General features: G+C 46.9%; 2 protein-coding genes across 2 annotated transcripts; one reads left to right on the top strand and one right to left on the bottom strand.

Annotated features, from left to right (window-relative positions):
* Positions 1 to 470: 470 nt before the first annotated feature.
* Positions 471 to 1,346, top strand: LOC138768876 (olfactory receptor 5B12-like). The gene has a single exon (XM_069946915.1). The coding sequence runs from the start codon at positions 471 to 473 to the stop codon at positions 1,344 to 1,346; it is 876 nt and encodes a 291-aa protein (XP_069803016.1).
* A 13,593-nt stretch (positions 1,347 to 14,939) lies between these two features.
* Positions 14,940 to 15,905, bottom strand: LOC138786392 (olfactory receptor 5B12-like). Its single transcript, XM_069963385.1, has one exon. The coding sequence runs from the start codon at positions 15,903 to 15,905 to the stop codon at positions 14,940 to 14,942; it is 966 nt and encodes a 321-aa protein (XP_069819486.1).
* Positions 15,906 to 17,482: the final 1,577 nt, after the last annotated feature.

The raw sequence follows: 17,482 nt of genomic DNA, 5'->3' as shown, positions 1-17,482 counted from the left end.
GTGACTACAGGCAACCACTCCCATCATGTCACTCGGGGGTCCACAGACTATGGATAAATGGTCACTGTAATTTCTAGAACCTGGTAAGACTGTAGATTACTGCAATGTTCTATTTCTACATCACTCAGGGGTTTGAAGAGCAGAGAACAGGAGACAGTAGGTTTATTGCGGTCTCCAGAAGTTGTAAGGCTGCGTACAGAAGCCTGGTGTGACTACAGATGTCCCACTCCCATCACGTCTTCAGGTGTCCTGAGTTTAGCAGAACCTCGTGAAGACTCCAGGGTCTATCAATGTGCTGGCATTATTATGTAACATTCTCTTTCCTAATCTTCTAATACAACAATGTGCTGGAAGTCTCTGGATGTTTCTCCTATATTAGAGTAAACCTCATATATGCATGTGCTCTTACTATCTGATACTTGTGACTTTGCATTGGCTCCTATTATTAACTACAGAGTTCATGGACATCCATGGACATCATGAACAGGACACAGGTGACCATGTTCGTGCTCTCTGGACTGACGGATAATGAGAAGCTCATCCCGTTTCTCTTTGTTTTCGTCTCACTTCTTTACCTCATGGCTATAGTAGGTAACATTGGCATTATAGCCCTCATCTGTAACACCTCAAGGCTCCACTCACCCATGTACTACTTCTTAAGTTTCCTCTCTCTGATAGACGTCTTCTATTCTTCCACCATAACACCTAAATTGATTTTAGACCTGATCTCGGTGGAGAAGGCCATCACATATAATGGTTGTGCTCTTCAGTTCTTCCTTTATGCTGCTCTGGGAGGAAGTGAAAATTTCCTTCTCTCCACCATGTCCTATGACCGCTACGTTGCCATCTGCCACCCACTCCATTACATGTCTATAATGACTAAGAAGAACTGTCTACATCTTGTCTCTGTTGTCTTCTCCATTGGCTTCTTACAGTCAGCAGTACAGACCAGTTGTACATTTAGTCTCCAGTTTTGTGGATCAAACCTCATAGACCACTTCTACTGTGACGTCCCCCCACTGCTCAGACTGTCCTGCTCCGACACCTTCTATTGTAACATGGTAACAGTATATATTGTTGGTGTAGGCACCATAATCCCCTTCCTGACCATCATATTCTCCTATATCCTGATATTTTCTTCAATGTTACGTATGACATCAGCGGAGGGCAGGAAGAAAGCCTTCAGCACCTGCTCCTCGCATCTCACGTGTGCCTCCGTCTTTTATGTAACAATTTTCTTCAACTACTTACGTCGTCCTTCGAGTGCTTTCACTAGTGAAGACAGAGTGGCTGCAATCTTCTATGTGGTGGTGACCCCAATGCTAAATCCTTTGTATATACTCTGAGGAACCAAGAGATAAAAAGGGCCATCAAGCAAGCAATACATAAGAGATCATCTGCAATGAGTCTTCTAAGATCTTCTAGGATCCCCCACCCCCGGCTCCTGGCATTAATAATGGATAGATGAGTAAATTTACAGTATTGTTGAAGTGAAGTGCTTTGCTAGGTATGGCGGAGGGCTTGTCAGCCATTCTGCTCTGGGTGTCTGGAAAAGCTGGAACCAGTCTTGGAAAACTGGGAGAAGATTCTCAGGACTGCATCCGGCTTTTCTAGGCACCCATAGGGCCCTATTCCACAGGACGATTATCGTTCGCATAATCGTTTACGATAATCGATCCAAACGACCACTATTACGAAAGACCTGAAATCGTTCACTCATTCACATGGAAAGATAATCGTTACTTACGATCGTTCTTGCAGTCATCTTGTCGTCTCTATTGTGTTCGTCACTACTGCGAACGTCCGAACGACTTCTTATTCAATGCGAACAATCTGCAAACGAGCAATGATAAAAATAGGTCCAGGTCTTATTAAACGATCAACAATTTCTCATTCGGTCGTTAGTCGTTGACTGCTATTCAACTGAACGATTATCGTTTAGATTCGAACGATTTAGCGATAATCTGAACGATAATCGTCCGGTGGAATAGGGCCCATAGTTGAGTAGCACGGAGCGTCATAGAGTTCAAAGGCAGCTGACAGACAAGCCGACCACCGAGCCTAGCCTTTCACTTGTACTGTAAATAATGGACTTCTTACAGCGTGATGCCCAACACTATGTTGACTTCTGGTCTTCACTGCTCAAAATGACCAGCTGATCCGCATAGTGCTGTGTGGGTCAGGAGTCACTTTCTTGGTGTAACTCTAGGAGAAGTTACTTCAGGTCCATCCAACAAGTGGTGTCACTCAGAGAGCAGGGACTGGACTGAAGTTATATCAGGAACAGGAGCTGCCCAGTAAGAGGGGGAGAAGGGCAGCCATTGACCCTCAACATACTAATGCTCCAGAATGCTTCCTTGACGGGGTTATCTAAAGAGCAGGAAAGATCCTATCTGTTCTGCTCTCCGGTCACCCTCTTCCTTTCTCAGCCCGTTCCAGATGACAACTTACCAACGGGTTTGGCTGGGGTGCGGCAGAGGGAGGTGTGGGGGGATGGGGGTCCCTGTAGATAACAAACATTGCCTGGTGCTTGATATCTATGTACACAGGGTGAGCTGATTTTTCTTTCTCTCATACATGTTCATTGCCCAATAGCAGCTGGATGTCATTGTGACATTGGGAAGTTATCGTCCAAGACAGCTAAAAGGAGGAAGTGCACCACCGGAGAGCAGAACAGCTAGGACCCCTTTAAGGGGAAAAGATGTTATAGCCTTTAACCCTATGATGTTTTGGGATTAGCATGGATGTTATAACCAGGCCTGGCTATTTGATGAATGCCTAAGTCTTGTAGGTCAATGCACAGACGTATTTAATTTATGTTTAAAATGTCAAAGTAAGGGCCCTAAGAAACATGAACCAGTATTGAAGTGACAGTCTCTATCCTAGGCCTGAGCGATATGGCCAAAAAATTTAATTTAGATTTTTAAAATTTTTTGGACGATTCTCGATTTAAATCTAGATTTTTTTCTTTTTGCTAAATATACAGAAAATTTTTCTCCTTGCAGCATCACATACTATTTTAATGACGTTTGAGACAAATATATTGCTTCCCAGTGTAACAGTGCTCCCGCTGTGTCCCCATGTAGTAGACAAGCCCCTCTGTGATAAGTAGTTTTCCCAAATATGTGCCCCATATAGTATAGGATATCTTCTTTGTGCCTCCATCTAGGTATGGTGTAATAGTGGAGGTATAGTGGATAAGGGGTGTAGTAGTAGTACAGGAATAGATGGGTGACTGGGAGTGGATTGAGGGGGACTGGGGCAGCTGGAGGTGACTGGGGAAGCTGGGGGTTACTGGGGTGACAGGGATAGCTAAGGGGGATTGGGGGTGACTGAGGGAAACTGGGGGTGACTGAGGGGGACTGGGGCAGCTGAGGGAGACAGGGGTGACTGGGACAGCTGGGGGTCACTGAGGGGTACTGGGGCAGCTGGGGGTCACTAAGGGGGACTGGGGGGTCACTAAGGGGGACTGGGGGTGACTGGGGCAGACTGGGGGTGACTGAGGGGGACTGGGGATGACTGAGGGGACTGGAGAAGCTGAGGGGGACTGGGGCAGCTGAGGGGGACTAACAGGGACTGGGGGTGACTGAGGGAGACAGGGACAGCTAAGGGGGACTGGGGGTCACTGAGGGGGTCTGGGGGTGACTGAGGCAGGAGTGCACAAAGCCCTCCTCCTCCTCTCACCCTGGCACACATTCTCCTCCTGGCCGCACATGTCAGGTCCCTTGTCTGTGGAGGAGGCTGCAGGGACTGTAGAATAAGGAGATAGCGTCGCTGCAGGTCCTGGAGCTGGACAGCGGGATCGTGCACCCCCCGATCCGGCTATACAGCTCCACGACCCGCAGCGAAGTTATCTCCTTATTCTACAGTCCATGCAGCCTCCTCCACAGACAAGGGACTGGGTCAACACCCCAGATTTGTTGCTAAGTACCTATTTCATGCATGTAGAACACAATTGCTCATGTCCTTTTTACTTTTAATGCATATTTAAGAAAAGTTAGTTTTTATACGTGATTCTGGGATATTGTCTGTAATTTGCACGTATTTGGACCCTGACTATTGCACGCCAATATAGGTGGTGCATCTGTGACTTGTCCTCCACAGACAGGGGACCTGCATGTACGGCCGGGAGGGGAGAGGGACGCAGTTCTGCCGCGGCTCTGCCATGTAAGAGGCAGGGGCTCTGTTAAGAGGCTGGAGGCCGCCAGTGCGGTACAGTGTCAGGCGGGCGGTCCGCAGAGATGCGGCCTTCAGTCTCTTAAGGGAGCCCCAGCCTCTTACATGGCAGAGCCGCGGCTGAACTGTATCCCTCTCCCCTCCCGGCTGTTCCCTGTGCTGCCTGACACTGTGCTGTGCTTCCGTGCACCCCTCACCCCGCAGCCTGCCCTGCACCGCTCACCCCGCAGCCCCCCCTGCACCGCTCACCCCGCAGCCCGCCCTGCACCGCTCACCCCGCAGCCCCCCCTTGCACCGCTCACCCCGCAGCCCCCCCTTGCACCGCTCACCCCGCAGCCCCCCCTTGCACCGCTCACCCCGCAGCCCCCCCCTTGCACCGCTCACCCTGCCTCGCTCACCCCGCAGCCCCCCCTTGCACCGCTCACTCCGCAGCCCCCCCTGCACCGCTCACCCCGCCCTGCACCGCTCACCCCGCAGCCCCCCCTTGCACCGCTCACCCCACAGCCCCCCTTGCACCGCTCACCCCGCAGCCCCCCTTGCACCGCTCACCCCGCAGCCCGCCCTGCACCGCTCACCCCGCCCTGCACCGCTTACCCCGCAGCCCCCCCTGCACCGCTCACCCCGCCCTGCACCGCTCACCCCGCAGCCCCCCCTTGCACCGCTCACCCCACAGCCCCCCTTGCACCGCTCACCCCGCAGCCCCCCCTTGCACCGCTCACCCCACAGCCCCCCTTGCACCGCTCACCCCGCAGCCCCCCCTGCACCGCTCACACAGCCCTGCACCGCTCACCCCGCAGCCCCCCCTTGCACCGCTCACCCCGCAGCCCGCCCTGCACCGCTCACCCCGCCCTGCACCGCTCACCCCGCAGCCCCCCCTTGCATTGCTCACCCCACAGCCCCCCCTTGCACCGCTCACCCCGCAGCCCCCCCTTGCACCGCTCACCCCGCAGCCCGCCCTGCACCGCTCACCCCGCCCTGCACCTCTCACCCCGCAGCCCCCCCTTGCACCGCTCACCCCACAGCCCCCCCTTGCACCGCTCACCCCCCCTTGCACCGCTCACCCCGCAGCCCGCCCTGCACCGCTCACCCCGCCCTGCACCTCTCACCCCGCAGCCACCCCTGCACCGCTCACCTCGCAGCCCCCCCTGCACCGCTCACCCCGCCCTGCACCGCTCTGCCCCCAATGATTTTTTGTGAAAATTGTCAAAGAAAAATCTAATTGATTCTAACATTCTGGGCAAATTAATCGTATTAATTTGATTAATCGCCCAGCCCTACTCTATCCCCTCATTTAGTCAGGTGTCTAATAAACACAGTCTCCAAAACTTGCCAGCCTTACTCACGTGGGTTGAGCTAATGGTCCATTACTATATCAGGAGTCGTCTGGCCTTGCTGGTTTTGGCTGGACTGAAGTGGTCATTCCTTCTTGTACCTTCATGGTGACTGCTCGGAATCCTGTGGTGCGCTCTCGCTATGGCTCAGTCAGCAGTCTCACAGCTCAGGTTTCTTCACAGACACAGCGCTCTCATTCTTTGGTGGCCCAGCTCCCATTTAATTTTACCAAACACCACTGTGTCAGTGGTGACTTGTCCCATGGGCCAGGAATACTCATGTCATATGGATGGGGGCACTCACACTATAGTTCTGCCATCTTTGTATCCTTGATGTCCTTCACATCCCATGGTGGTTCAGACAGGGTATGAAGTCACCAATGGATCCAGCAGCGGCTGTATTTGGTACTTCTCTGCGGCGTCCTAATATTTATCAGGACCCCAGTATAGAGGCACTCCTTACATAGTAACATAGTAAATAAGGTTGAAAGAAGACAAGAGTCCATCAGGTTCAACCTAGGAAAATCCTACTGTGTTGATCCAGGAAGGCGAAAAACCCCTATGGGGCAGAAGACAAACGCCCCACCACAGGGAGAAACTCCCCCCCCGACTGCAATGACAACCAGAACAATCCCCGGATCAACGTATTACCAGAAATCTAATGCCCATAACTTGTAATATTATATTTTTCAAGAAAATCATCCAGGCCTCCCTTGAACTTATTTACTGAATCAGCCATGACAACCTCATGTGGCAGAGAGTTCCACAGTCTTACCGCTCGTACAGTAAAGAACCCGCGTCGATGCTGATGATGAAATCTTCTTTCCTCTAGACGTAGAGGATGCCCCCTTGTCATTGTTACAGACCTAGGAGTAAAAAGACCACTACAAAGATCTCTGTACTGTCCATTCATATATTTGTACATTGTGATCAGATCGCCCCTAAGACGTCTTTTTTCTAGCGTAAATAACCCCAAGCGTGATAACCTGTCCTGGTCCTGTAACCCACCCATTCCCTTAATGACCTTTGTTGCCCTCCTCTGCACCCGCTCTAGGTCAGCTGTGTCCTTCTTATATACTGGTGCTCAAAACTGTACACAGTATATACCATGTGTGGTCTGACTAGTGATTTATAAAGAGGCAAAACTATGTTCTCATCCTTAGCATCTATACCTCTTTTGATGCACCCCATTATTTTATTAGCCTTGGCAGCTGCTGCCTGGCACTGATCACTATAGATGAGGTTACTGTCCACCAATACCCCCAGGTCCTTTTCGGAAGTAGTTTTACCCAGTGTTTTATTATTTAGCACATAACTGTACTTATTATTTCTATGGCCCAAATGCATAACCTTACATTTATCTACATTAAACTTCATTTGCCATTTCTCCGCCCAAGCCTCTAGCTTCTCCAAATCCCTCTGTAATATGATATTATCCTCCTCTGTACTGATTACTTTACCCAGTTTAGTATCATCTGCAAAAATGGAGATTCTACTCTGTAGCCCCTCTACAAGATCATTAATAAAAATATTAAAAAGAAGTGGACCCAACACTGACCCCTGTGGTACCCCACTAGTAACTAAAACCCAATCTGAATATGTTCCATCAACGACCACCCTCTGTTTTCTATCACACAACCAGTTACTTATCCATTTGCATACGTTTTCCCCAAGTCCCAGCATCCTCATTTTGTAGACCAACCTTTCATGCGGCACAGTATCAAATGCCTTTGAAAAGTCCAGATACACAACATCCACAGCCTCCCCCAGGTCCAGTCTATAACTTACCTCTTCATAGAAGCCGATCAGATTAGTCTGACAGGACCGATCCCTCATAAATCCATGCTGGTGCTGCGTCATAAGATTATTTTCATTAAGATACTCCAGTATAGCATCTCTTACAATCCCCTCAAATACTTTACCTACTATAGATGTTAGACTTACGGGCCTGTAGTTTCCAGGATCACTCCTTGACCCCTTCTTGAATATTGGTACCACATTAGCTATGCGCCAGTCCTGTGGAAGAATCCCTGTCGTAATAGAATCTTTAAATAATAGGAATAACGGTCTGTCCAACACAGTATTTAATTCTTGCAAAACTCTAGGATGGATACCTTCTGGGCCCGGTGACTTATGGATTTTAATATTTTTAAGGCGTTTCCCCACTTCTTGTTGTGTTAGGCAGGTGAGATTTATGGGAGGATTAACATTATCCCTAGTCATATCGTCTGTTATGGGATTCTCCTCTGTGAATACAGTAGAGAAGAATGTATTTAGTAGATTGGCCTTTTCCTCTTCCCCCTCCACCATTACACCCAGATTATTTTTGAGGGGACCAACATTTTCGGTTTTAAGTCTTTTGTTATTTATATAAGTGAAGAACATTTTGGGATTTGTTTTACTTTCTGTGGCTATCCTTCTTTCTGTTGCTATTTTTGCTTCTTTTATTTGTGTTTTACACATTCTATTCTTCTGTCTATAGTTGCTCAATGCTTCCCCACTACCTTCTTGTTTTAGTAGTCTGAATGCTTGTTTCTTATCATTTATTGCACCTCTTACAGCTGAAGTTAACCACATTGGATTTCTCTTATTTCTACTACTTGTATTCCCATATGGTATGTGTCGTTCACACGATTTACCCAGGATGCTCTTACATATGTCCCATTTCTCTTGTGTACTTTTATTTCTGAAGGCATTGTCCCAGTCTATGTCCCCGGAGTCCTCTCTTATATCTCAGGGCAGTGTCCCCCCCAGTCTATGTCCCCGGAGTCCTCTCTTATATCTCAGGGCAGTGTCCCAGTCTATGTCCCCGGGGTCCTCTCTTATATCTCAGGGCAGTGTCCCAGTCTATGTCCCTGGAGTCCTCTCTTATATCTCAGGGCAGTGTCCCCCCCCAGTCTATGTTCCCAAGGTCCTCTCTTAGTTTTTGGAAATTAGCCTTCCTGAAATGTAATGTTTTTGTAGCCCCTCTGCTAATCATTTTATTGAAGGATAATTGAAAACTTACTATGTTATGGTCACTATTACCTAGGTGACCCCCCACCTCTATTTTTGATATTCTGTCGGGCCTATTGGTTAAGATCAGGTCCAGAAGGGCCCCCCCTCTTGTTGGTTCCTGTACTAGTTGGGAAAGGTTATTATCTTTTACTATTTCCAAAAACACGCTTCCCTTCCTGGAGCTGCAGGTTTCTGCTTTCCAGTTGATATTTGGGTAGTTAAAGTCCCCCATAATAATGACTTCCCCCTGCTTCGCTGCCGCATCTATTTGTCTTATAAGAAGATTTTCTGACTCTTCCACTATACTTGGCGGTTTATAACTCACTCCTATAAGAATTTTATTATTATTCGTCCCTCCCCCTATTTCTACCCAAAGAGACTCCACATTATCATCACATATATCCTCCCGCAGAATAGGCTTAAGGCATGATTTAACATATAGACAGACCCCTCCCCCTTTCTTATTTTTACGGTCATTTCTGAATAGACTATAACCCTGGATATTAACGGCCCAGTCATAGGTCTCGTCCAGCCATGTCTCGCTTATCCCCACTATATCATATTTCTCTTCAACCATTATGAGTTCTAATTCCTGAGCTTTATTAGTGAGGCTTCGAGCATTAGTATACATACATTTAATATATTTGTCCATATTCCCTTTCCTTTTATCACTAGTGACTATTCTAACCCCTCCCGCCGCTCCACCCCCAGTTCCATAATCTAGGCCCAGCTCTCCATCTACTCTGTCTTCACTTACTATATTGTAGTTGCCCTCCCCCCCGGTCCCTAGTTTAAACACTCCTCCAACCTCTTAGCCATCTTCTCCCCCAGCACGGCTGCACCCTCCCCATTGAGATGCAGCCCGTCCCTACCGTACAGCCTGTAACCGACCGAGAAGTCGGCCCAGTTCTCCATGAACCCAAACCCCTCTACCCTACACCAGCTCTTGAGCCACTTATTTACCTCCCTAATCTCCCGCTGTCTCTCAGGTGTGGCTCGTGGTACAGGTAATATTTCGGAAAATATCACCTTGGAGGTCCTAGTTTTAAGCTTCCTGCCTAAGTCCCTGAAATCATTTTTAAGGACCCGCCACCTACCTCTAACTTTATCATTGGTGCCAATGTGCACCATGACCGCTGGGTCATCGCCAGCCCCTCCCAGTAATCTGTCAGCCCGATCCGCGATGTGACGAACTCGAGCGCCAGGAAGGCAACACACTGTTCGACAATCCCGGTCTTTGTGACAGATTGCCCTGTCTGTCCCCCTAATAATTGAGTCCCCCACTACCAGTACCTGCCTGGCCTGCCCTGAACTCCTGTTTCCCACCTTACTGGAGCAGACACCCCCCTGGCTTTCAGAGGCAGTGTCCTGCTGCAGCAATGCCACCCCTGAATCAACATCCTCCTCATCCGCCAATTTGGCAAACTTGTTGGGGTGTGCCAGATCAGGACTGGCCTCCCTCACACTCTTCCCTCTACCCCTTTTTCTAACTGTGACCCAACTAGCTGCCTCTTCCTCCTGTACCTCCATGCTATCACACTCTCCCCCATCTACCCCTTGGAGTGCTTGCTCAGTGAGCACCAGACCCCTTTCCAGTTTGCCAATGCATCTCAATCGTTGCAGCTGCTCATTTAGATCCAGGATCTGGGCTTCCAAACCAGCAACATGCACACATCCTTACACATTTCGAGGACACATGGACATATTGGGTGTCCATTAGTGATACAACCAATCAAGGTTAGAAAATACTTAACTACAATAACTTATAATTTACTAAGAGGCTTCATTCAGTGATTGACAGGTCTCTTCAACATGATGAATCAGGACTTTACTGGATGGGAAGCAGTCTATCCAGACTATCCCTAGGCCATCCTCTACCAGTGATCTACAACCTCTGGATCTGTTAGAGAACGGTGATGAGAGTGGAAGTAGAGATATATTCAGGCTAATGATATTAATGATAATATGAGCAGAATGTCCGCCATCATCTCATGGTCTACTTCGAACAGTGACGACCCCCCCAGATATTAGGCTGATCACAAGGCTGGGACCCCATGGATCAGCTGTAATCTTTTGGTGCAATACTTCCATTGTTAATGTATAGATTTATAGACTTCACAAGTCTATACCAAATTAAGGGGAGTGGGGAGTGTTTTTAGTAAAAAACTGAGCTCAAGAACAAGAGGACACAGTGAGAGGTTAGTTGGGGGAAAGATCAGAAGCAATGTAAGAAAATATTATTTTACTGAAAGAGTAGTAGATACCTGGAACAAACTTCCAGCAGAGGTGGTTGGTAAATCTACAATAACAGAATTTAAACACGCCTGGGATAGACATATATCTATCCTAAGATAATAAGGAAGAAAATACTAAAAGGGCGGACTAGATGGACCCAGTGGTCTTTTTCTGCCGACAATCTTCTATGTTTCTTCTATGTTTCTATTAAAGAATTGTTTCCCATTTACCATTTATTTATGATCTTAGACTTCAGTAAAGCAAACTGTATGTTGTTTCATGTGACCACTGTGTCTGGATTTCTTATTGCACAAGACCACCTAGGCCGACCCGAAACATCAAATCACCACCGGCCAGTTACACTTACATAGTGTGCACCCTACGAAAATTACTAATACCAACATGTTTTTTGTCATTGTGCCAGCCAATGGAGTGTTGCTGTGCCAGCCAATGGAGTGTTGCTGTGCCAGCCAATGGAGTATGTGACTTGCGGAAGCCCTCAAATCAAGTGACCTTTGAGAGTCAAACTGTGACCAGCATGAGGACTACAAGACACAGCCATTCCATGGGTCTCCCCTCTATTGTAAGATTGCTTTGGGCTGCTGTACAACCATGGTCTATGCCTGGGCTCTAATCCTACTGAAAAAAACCCCATTGAGGGAAAGTTACAGATCTTAAAGGAATCCCACAGGGCAACAATTGTTGACCTGTGGAAGGTTCCTCTGAATTCAGAAAGATGAATAATTGTAACTTCAGACACTGTAAGACCCTCAATAATCATTGTAATTGGGGGTGGGTTTATAAGGAGGGCAAATAAGGGAATTGTCGGGTGGCCCCAACAACATGGGGGAACAAAACAAACACCACAAATTAAGTGACGCAAACCAAACATTAGCAATAAAACCAGTTAAAAAGTCATTATCTATAGTTACCAAACCAATAATTTATCCCCATCCTGGCCAGTGTGATCTCCGTTACTGACCTGGTACCATCAGTACCACCTTGGTCCACATTAACTTCCATTTACACCTTGATATCATAAACCTGTGTATGATATGAGAAATCCTTTGTAAATTTACACTGTCATCATCATGATAAGATAATAATCTTTATTTATATAGAGCCACCATATCCCACAACCCTGTACAACACAGAGGAAACACAGGAAAACCCACCAAACCAGTTGCATACCCACCGTGGTCGCAGCGATCACCGCTGTGGCCCGGCGTTGAGGGGGGCCTGCACCCCACAGCCTATCCCCTGCCACCTGCCGCCCTCCGCGGGTTCCCATCGCATTGATCGATTACACTTGTGACTGCAAGCAGTGTCTTGCTTGCGGTCACAAGAGTCAGTGTCGGACAGGCCCCGCAGCTGATCCTGGCTCTCTGGTGGTGTCCCTGGCATTCCCGGGCAGAACATGCACCAGGGAGCTGTGTCCACCGGGGCTGTTACTTCCGGGTCAGGGAGCGCGTCGCACACACTGAGCTCCCTGGTACGTGTTCTTCCTGGGAATCTCGGGGACACCCCCAGGGAGCCAGGATCAACCGGGGGCCCGTCCGACACCACAGAAGAATAGATGAGAAGGGAGCTGCGACGTGGGAGCAAGGTGTTAGGTGAGTTGTGGTTTTTTTTGTTTGTTTTTATCTGCTTTGCGGGGGGCAAATATAAGAGGACAGCACAGGGGAAATCTACAAGGGGGGGCAACAAAAGGGGTCATGTATAGGGGACAACTCAGTGGGGGCATCTACAAGGGGGGAATGTATAAGAGGACAACACGGGGGGCATGTATAAGGGGGCATCTACATGGGGGGCAACATTATGGGGACAACACAGAGGGTCCATCTATAAGGGGGGCATGTATATGGGGGGACAACACGGGGGGCATCTATAAGGGAGGGGGGCAACATAAGTGGGCCATCTACAAGCGGGGGCAACATAAGGGGGCCAACACAGGGGGCATCTATAAAAGGGGGGGGCAACATAAAGGGGTCATCTATAAGGGGTAGCAGCATAAGGGGGCCATCTATAAGGGAGGCAACATGAGGGGGGGGGGGGCATCTAAAAAGGAGGCCATCTGTAAGGGGGCAGAGGGGGACAACACAGGGGACATCTATAAGAGGGACTACACAGAGCAGCAATCTATAAGAGGGAATACACAGAAATGGCCAATCTGTAAGGGACACTACACAGAGGGGGCCATCTGAAAGGGGGACTACACAGAGGGGACCATCTATAAGGGGGACATCAAAGGGGACATCTATAAGGGGGACTACATGGGGATGGCATCTCCTATAGGGGGACTACACAGAGATGCACATGGGGCCATCTATATGGAAGACTGAGCAAGGGGCCATCTACACAGAGGGGGGCATATACTATCATAGGGATCACATAGAGTCACCCTACCCACTAAATGAGGGTGTAAAGGGGCCAATACAGATGTACAGTTTGTAGAGAGATGAGGATGGTGCCAGTGTAAGGAGCCTAATATGTCTGTCTGGCAGATTCTGTGGATTTGTGGCTCTGAGAAGTTCTCATAATGGCCCAGGACAGATGGAGAAGAAGATGAAAAGGAAACAACTCTGATCAGAGAAGACGTCCCCTGTTAGTCACTGGATATAACTGCACTGTGATGTATATGGTGTACAGAACCTGTGTAGAGCTGGGGCTACCGCTATATGACTGGATGAGGTGATAGTGATCTCTGTACAGTGTATTAGTCAGTAGCAGCGGTGGTGTTAGTCAGTATGTGGTGGTATTATTTGTTATTTTCCGGTACTGTGTTTTATTGGTTTAAGTATACAGGATTTGGTCAATAACAGTATGGTGGTGATGGTAGTGAACATGGTGTAGCGGTAATATTTTTCCCTTGTATACTGGTATTATTGGTAATATTGGTCTCAGTATACAGGATTTGGTCAGTAGCACTATGGTGGTAATATGTATAGTGATAATATTTCCTATATACTGGTGTTATTGGTCTCTATCTATCATCTATCTATCGCATTGCTTGGTCGAGGAAGGGGGGGGGGCCAAGTTGAACTCTTGGACCAGGGCCCAAGGGACATTAGCTACGCCCCTGCACCGAACCCATCACCAAGTCACACGAGGAGTGAGGGTAAGATCTTACAATGCAAAAATAGGAGGTGTTAGTCTTTCCTTTCTCCTAAAATATAATATAATATTACAGAGGAGATAATATAATGTACAGTTATGAGCTTAATGGTAAGAATACTGCCGAGAAGGACTTGGTGGGCAGTAAACTCAACAATAGTGACCAATGTTGGGCAGTGCTACCTGGGATGTATCAAACGAAGCCTTGATACCCATGACAAGAACATAGTCACCTCTATACAAATCACTGGTCAGACATGTGGAATATGTGCACAGGACTAGGCACCTTGGTGGAGGAATAGGTGACGAATTTCAAGCGGAATCTTTGCTAAATTTTACGCATATTCTGCTTGAAATTCCAACCGTAAAATATGTACAGAGCAATGTCACATTGTCTTCAATGGGATTTCCGCTCTGTTGTTCACACGGTGGAATTTACGTGTAGAATGTTCTGCCGTGGATCCGCTTTCCGCCCAAATGTCAATTCTTTGGCTGGATTCTGCTAGAGAAATCCCACATAAGTCATTGGGGCTTTGAATTTCCACTTCCCGTTCACATTCTCTTAGAATTCCGCGACTATTTTGCCATAGCTGAAGAAGAGGAAATTTCAAGCAGGAAATATTACTCTTTAATTCCTTGCCTATTCCTCAGTGTGAACATACCCTCAAGGAGGGACTGGAGGACTTTCTTAAAGAAGGTAATATTAGAAGTGCCATAGCTACTAGATTCTTGGGAATGGGACATTGATCCACGGATTTATTCTGATCTGAATTGACATCCCATAAGGAGTTTCCCTTCCTCTGGATCCTCACAATAGGGTTATAGGTTGGAGCTGTTTCTTTTCCAATTTTATCAATTGTCAGTCTACACGAGTCCACTAGGTTCAACCAAGTGAACTTAATTTGTCTGCAGATTGATGTTCAATGGACCAAAAGACCCAACAACCCAACCCAACATATGTGAGAAGAGGATCCTTGATTTACAGCTTACATTGACCATGAAACATCTGATTATACATTAGATGATAAATTAAATTACCTTGCAATCACGTTCTATTGCTTAAACTGTATGGCTAAAAGGTGGTCTCTATGTCTGAAAAGATAAAGAAGACTTTATTGACCACAGTAGACTGAATATTGTTTGTATAATAATCCGTTTTACCTCTTGGTTTCTCAGACTATAAACAAGTGGATTCAACATTGGGGTCAGTAAGGAGTAGATAATACAAGCCGCTTTGTCTTGGTTATCGAAAACCTTGGATGGAGTACGTAGATAGGTGAAAAAGACTGTAATATAAAACAAGGAGGTACATATGAGGTGAGCAGAGCAGGTACTGAACGCCTTCTGCTTCCCCTCAGCCGACTTCATACGTATAATTGCTACAAAAATCAACATGTAAGAGGTGAGGATGACTGACAGCGACCCAATGGTACAAGTCCCAACACTGTATACAGTAACCAAATTACAGTGCAAAGTATCGGAGCATGACAGCTTGAGCAATGGGGGAACATCACAGTAGAAATGGTCAATCAAGTTGGAGCTGCAGAACTGAAGACTAAATATACAGTTTGTCTGTAAGGACGACTGTAAGAAACCGATGAAGAATGCCAGAAGAACCAGGCAAGAACATTTCTTCCAGGTCATTATGGACACATAATGGAGAGGGTGGCAGATGGCCACATATCGGTCATAGGACATATTGGAGAGAATAAAGATTTCAGTTCCTGCCAAAGCAGCAAAGAAGAAGAACTGAGTAGCACAACCATCGAAGGTAATGGTTCTCCTCAAGGAGATAAGGTCAGAAAGCATGTTTGGGGTTATTACTGTCGAATAAAAAAAGGCGATCAAGGACAGGAAGCTGAGGAAGAAGTACATGGGAGTGTGGAGTCTAGGAGTCTTATAGACAATCACTATGATGCCGACGTTTCCTACCACAGTCACCGTGTAAACAAGCAAGAAGAGAAAGAAGAAGTAAGGGATGAGTCTTCCTTCACGGGTCAGACCAGAAAACACAAACAGCGACACTTGTGTCCCATTTATGACATTATCCATTGGGATCTTGTTCTGTAGAGGAAGAAAATAAATGCACATGTTACTATGTAATGAAGCTTTAGGGGAGCACACACATTGGATAGAAGTATCGGGGTGACTGAACAAACTATCATTCCGGCCAATACAGTTGTTTAGACTGGTTTTACGTTATCACCCATTTCTATGGTCTAATGTATATGAGATCCTTAGATTTCTTCCCTTCCAGTTGATAACCTATGTAATGTATGTATGTGCTAAGTAACTGGATGTCTCACCTAGAGGTCATTGATGTCATGGCCGGTTATGGACTTCATGGACAGACATCTTTAAGTCATTTATTTTGACCAGATCTAACAACTTTTATCAACCTATACTCTCAACATAGAAGCCATTTAGGCTATTACAGTCTCTTCCAATGGTTAAAAAAATTGGAGTAAAACCTAAAATGTGCCTATACATCTTCAGTTATTCAATAATAATGATTGTTTGGCTGCCAGTTATAGCTCCTTTCCTCCTCATAGATATGTTCATTCGGAACGCTGGTGGTGGCTAATCTCCCTGACAACAAAGGGTTTGGGTCAGTGAAAATTCATAACACCCAACCCATATCTCCACCAACATCATCTATTAGCGGAGACTTGGCAGGCCAAGATTTCAAGGTGGTGGTCAACAAAAGTACCATGAGAGGTACTGATCTGGTGTGGACAGGGTCTTGCCACTAGATTCTTAGGTCCGATGAATCAGTGATCAGCCCTAGAACAAGACTTCCCAACTCTATTGGTGCTATTAAGGAAGCCCCTCATGAAGAAATGAGCATCATCTTATGGTTTCAGATACAATGCTTTAGTTAATATTGTTCTTCTCTACCTTCTCTCTGTAGAGGGGCATTTTAAAACTGCCAGACCCATTTCAATATCTGTAACATTGCTCCTACCATGTGATTTATAATACTAGTGTTATAAGTGAAAGAGGGACCATTGGGCTTCCTCAGGCTCCAGAGTCTTGGTACTACTGCTATGTTTCCACCTTATACTTCACCTCCACCAACCTTCAGCTATTTAAGATATGTATAAAAAAGGGAAATCCAATAGCAGAATATACTATAACATGGATGACTTCTTTGCTTTGGTTCATTGTAGCCCCCTATCCCAGTTTGTAGGGGCCAGGTCTTCACCCACTGTAGGACAACAGGTGAGCATGACATGTTGGACGCTTTCTCCAGTCTATTAAGCTAATATCCCAGAGCCTTGTGCTACCTCCCCTTACCCGCTGGCATGGCTTATAAAAGAACCCTGATCCAGGCCCCCAACCCATCACAGGGTCCATAACATGTATAGGAAAAAAAACCCACACACCTTGATTTAGTTCTAGAATTTCCCAATGAGTGAATCTGGTGGGGATCTAATGATTCCTGAAATTTCCAAAAATATAAAAGCTGCAATAATCATATGCACAAAAAAATCTATAAACCATGGACCATGAGATAGTGACCCATGTTCAGCAAACCCAAGCCATTTGTGTCTCACGCCACGAAGAGGCCACAGACTCTGTATGACACGTATAGACGGACAGTCCATAGGGGACTGGACGTTATTGTG

Source organism: Dendropsophus ebraccatus, chromosome 1 (genome assembly GCF_027789765.1).
Source record: "Dendropsophus ebraccatus isolate aDenEbr1 chromosome 1, aDenEbr1.pat, whole genome shotgun sequence".
Lineage (NCBI taxonomy): Eukaryota > Metazoa > Chordata > Amphibia > Anura > Hylidae > Dendropsophus > Dendropsophus ebraccatus.
The sequence above is the reverse complement of the archived record's forward strand: the minus strand, read 5'-3'. Positions and strand labels throughout refer to the sequence as shown.